The sequence below is a fragment of the Penaeus monodon genome, chromosome 14 (assembly GCF_015228065.2).
Source record: "Penaeus monodon isolate SGIC_2016 chromosome 14, NSTDA_Pmon_1, whole genome shotgun sequence".
Lineage (NCBI taxonomy): Eukaryota > Metazoa > Arthropoda > Malacostraca > Decapoda > Penaeidae > Penaeus > Penaeus monodon.
The window spans coordinates 27,617,798-27,621,420 of NC_051399.1; the positions used below are offsets into that span (position 1 = coordinate 27,617,798).

The 3,623-nt window shown below is 63.6% G+C and overlaps 1 protein-coding gene across 1 annotated transcript in view; it reads left to right on the forward strand.

The window, feature by feature from the left end:
- The window catches only part of LOC119580671 (proline-rich receptor-like protein kinase PERK9), a 6,821-nt gene extending 4,148 nt beyond the window's left edge, over nt 1–2,673 (forward strand). The window contains exon 2 of the mRNA XM_037928769.1: nt 1,417–2,673. Coding sequence (XP_037784697.1) covers nt 1,417–2,673 — 1,257 coding nt within the window. The remainder of the gene's footprint in view (nt 1–1,416) is intronic.
- The last annotated feature ends 950 nt before the right edge of the window (nt 2,674–3,623 follow it).

Consider the following 3,623-nt stretch of genomic DNA (forward strand, 5'->3'; position numbering starts at 1 on the left):
CCTCCACGCCTTCCCTTTCCCCGGGCCCCCCGGCCTTCCCAACTGCGCCGTTCCCGCGCCTTTCTCATCCACGTCGCCTCCCCTCTCCCACTGCCCCCCGGCGCCTTTCCTCAATCCACGTCGCTTCCCCGCGCCTTTCCTATCCACGTCGCCGTCCCCCGCGCTTCCTCATCACGTCGCCGTTCCCCGCGCCTTCCTCATCCACGTCGCGTCTCCCCGGCGCCTTTCCTCATCCACGTCCGCCTTTCCTCATCCACGTCGCCGTCCCTCGGCGCCTTTCCTCATCCACGTCGCCGTCCCCCGGCGCCTGTCCTCATCCACGTCGCCGTCCCCCGGCGCCTTTCCTCATCCACGTCGCCGTCCCCCGGCGCCTTTCCTCATCCACGTCGCCGTCCCTCGGCGCCTTTCCTCATCCACGTCGCCGTCCCCGGCGCCTTTCCTCATCCACGTCGCCTTTCCTCATCCACGTCGCCGTCCCCGGCGCCTTTCCTCATCCACGTCGCCGTTCCCCGGCGCCTTGTCCTCATCCACCTCGCCGCTCCCGGCGCCCTGCCTCAATCCACCCGCCGAACCCCCGTCGCCTTCGGCGCCTGCCTCATCCCCCGTCGCCGTTCCGGCGCCTTCCTCACCACGCGCCGATCCCCGGCGCCTTTCCTCATCCACGTTCGCCTCGTCCCCGGCCGCCTTTCCCTCATCCACGTCGCCGTCCCCCGGCGCCTTTCCTCATCCACGTCTCGCCGTTCCACGGGCGCCTTTCTCATCCAACCTCGCCCGTCCCCCGGCGCCTTCATCATCCACCCTCGCGTTCCCCGGCGCCTTTCATCAACCACGTCGCGTTTCCCGGCGCCTTCCCTCATCCCGTCGACGCCTCCCCGGCGCCTTCCTCATCCACGTCGGCCGTCACCCGGCGCCTCCCTTTCCTCATTTCCACGTCGCCGCTCCGGGCCTTCATCACCACGTCCGCCGTTCCCCGGTGCGCCTTTGCCTGCATCCACCACGTCGCCGTTTCCCCGGCGGCCTTTCTCATCCACTCGCCGTTCCCCGGCGGCCTATCCTCATCCACGTCGCCGTTCCCCGGCGCCTTTCCTATCCACGTCGCCGCCGTTCCCCGGACGCCTTTCCGCATCCACGTCGCCGTTTTTCCCCGGCGCCCTTTCCTCATCCACGTCGCGTTTCCCCGGCGCCTTTCCTCATCCACGTCGCCGTTCCCCGGCCGTCCTTTTCACATCCACCTCGCCCGTTCCCCCGGCCGACCTTTCCTCATTCCACGCTCGCTTTCCCCCGGCGCCTTACTTATCCACGTTCGCCGTCCCCCGACGCCTTTCGTCTCCTTTATCCACGGTCGCCGCCGTCCCCGACGTCCTTTCTCATCCACGTCGCCGTTTCCCCGGACGCCTTAATCATCCACCTCGCCAGTTTCCCCCGGCGCATTTCCTCATTCCCACGTCGCTTCCCACGGCGCCTTTCCCTTATCCAGCGTCGCCGTTCGTCCCCCGAACAACGCTTTTCCTCACCGTTCCCCGGCGCCTTTCTCATCCACGTCGCCGTGTCCCCGGCGCGCCTTTCCTTATCCACGTCCGCCGTTTCCCCGGCGCGTTCCTAATCCAACGTCGCGTTCCCGGCGCTTTCCTTATCCACGTCGCCGCCGTCCCCCGGCGCCTTTCCTCATCCACGTCGCCCGTTTCCCCGGCGACTTCTCATCCAGTTCGCCGTTTCCCGGCGCCTTTTCCTAATCCACTTCGCCGTCCCGGCGCCTTCCTCATCCACGTCGCCTTTTCCCCGGCGCCTTTCCTTATCCACGTCGCCGCTCCCCGAGGCCTTTCCTCATCCACGTCGCCGTTATCCCGGCGCCTTTCCTCCACGTCGCCGTTCCCCGGGCCCTTCCTCATCACGTTCGCCCGTCCCCCGGCCGCCTTTCCTCCATCCACAGTCGCCGTTTCCCCGGCGGCTTTCCTCATCCAGTCGCAGTTTTCCCCGGGCCCTTCCTATCCACATCGCCGTTCCCCGGCGCCTTTCCCATTCCACGTCGCCTTCCCCCGGCGCCTTTCTTATCACGTTCGCCGTCCCCCGACACAGCCTTCCTCATCCACGTCGCCGGTTTTCCCCGGCGCCCTTCCTATCCACGTCGCCGTCCCCGGAGCCTGTCCTCATCCACGTCGCCGTATTCCCCGGCGCCTTTCCTCATCCACGTCCGTCGCCGTTCTCCCGGCGCTTTCCTGCATCCACGTCGCCGTTCCCCGGGCTTTCCTCATCACGTCGCCGTCCCCCGGCGCCTTTCCTCATCCACGTCGCCGTCCCCCGGAGCCCTTTCCTCATCCACCTCGCCGTCCCCCGGCGCCTGTCCTCATCCACGTCGCCGTTCACGGCGACTTTCCTCATCCCACGTCGCCGTTCCCCGGCGCCTTTCCTATCAAGTCGGCCGTTCCCCGGCGCCTTTCCTCATCCACCTCGCCGTCACCCCGGCCCATAGCCTCTTCTCATCCACGTCGCTTGTCCCCCGGCGCCTCTGTCCTCATCCACGTCGGCCGTTCCCCCGCGCCTTTCCTAATCCACATCGCCGCTCCCGAGGCCTTTCATCATCCACGTCGCCGTTTCCCCGGCGCCTTTCTCATTCCACGTCGCCGTTCCGGCGCATTTCTCACCACGTCGTCGTTCCCCGGCCGCCTTTCCTAATCCACGTTCGCCGTTCCCCGGCGATTTCCTCATCCACGTCGCCGTTCACCGGGCGCCTTTCCTCATCAAGTCGCCGTCCCCGGACGCCTTTCAGCATCCACGTCGCCGTCCCCCGACGCCTTTCCTCATCCACGTCGCCATCCCTCGGCGCCTTTCATCCACGTCGCCGCCGGGTTCCTCGCCTCACAACAAGCTCCATCAGCATAGTATTATCCAAAGGTTGACACATAATGGGCAGTGTCACTTACCCTTACCTGACACGTGATGGCCTACCTGTACGTGGAGCTGATGTAGGGCCGAGCCTCGAGACGCCTGTGCCGCAGATTAACCAGGTGATAGCAATCTCAGGCTTTTGTTTCTTTTGTTAGGGGTTGTGTGGCGGTGTCCGTGTTGCGTACCTTTTCGTGTGTGTGCGTGTTGTGTGCGCGGCGTGCTCGTGTGTGTGTGTGTGGTGTGTGTATCTGGTGTATTTCTGTTGTGTGTGTGTGTGTGTGTGTGTGTGTGTGTGTGTGTGTGTGTGTGTGTGTGTGTGTGTGTGTGTCTGTGTGTATGTGTGCTTGCGCATATGGCTTATTAAATCTTGTATAATAAGCCATATAACTGCAAAGTCCTACAATGTTGCAATACTTCTAACACATAGGAATCTATGACATCGTTGCCATAGTCAACCTGTAGCCCGTTGCACGCCCTCACACACACATGAGAATGGGGAGGGAGGGAGGGAAAGGGAGAGGGAGAGAGAGAGAGAGAGAGAGAGAGAGAGAGAGGGAGAGAGAAGAGAGAGAGAGAGACGACTGGAGGAGAGAGGAGAGAGATGATGATCAGAGAGATGGAGGAGAGATGAGGAGTGAGAGAGAATCAGAGAGAGAGAGAGAGAATCAGAAAGAGAGAGAATGACAGAGAGAGAGAGACTAGAGAGAATGAGATGCGAGAGGAGAGAGAGAGGGCGC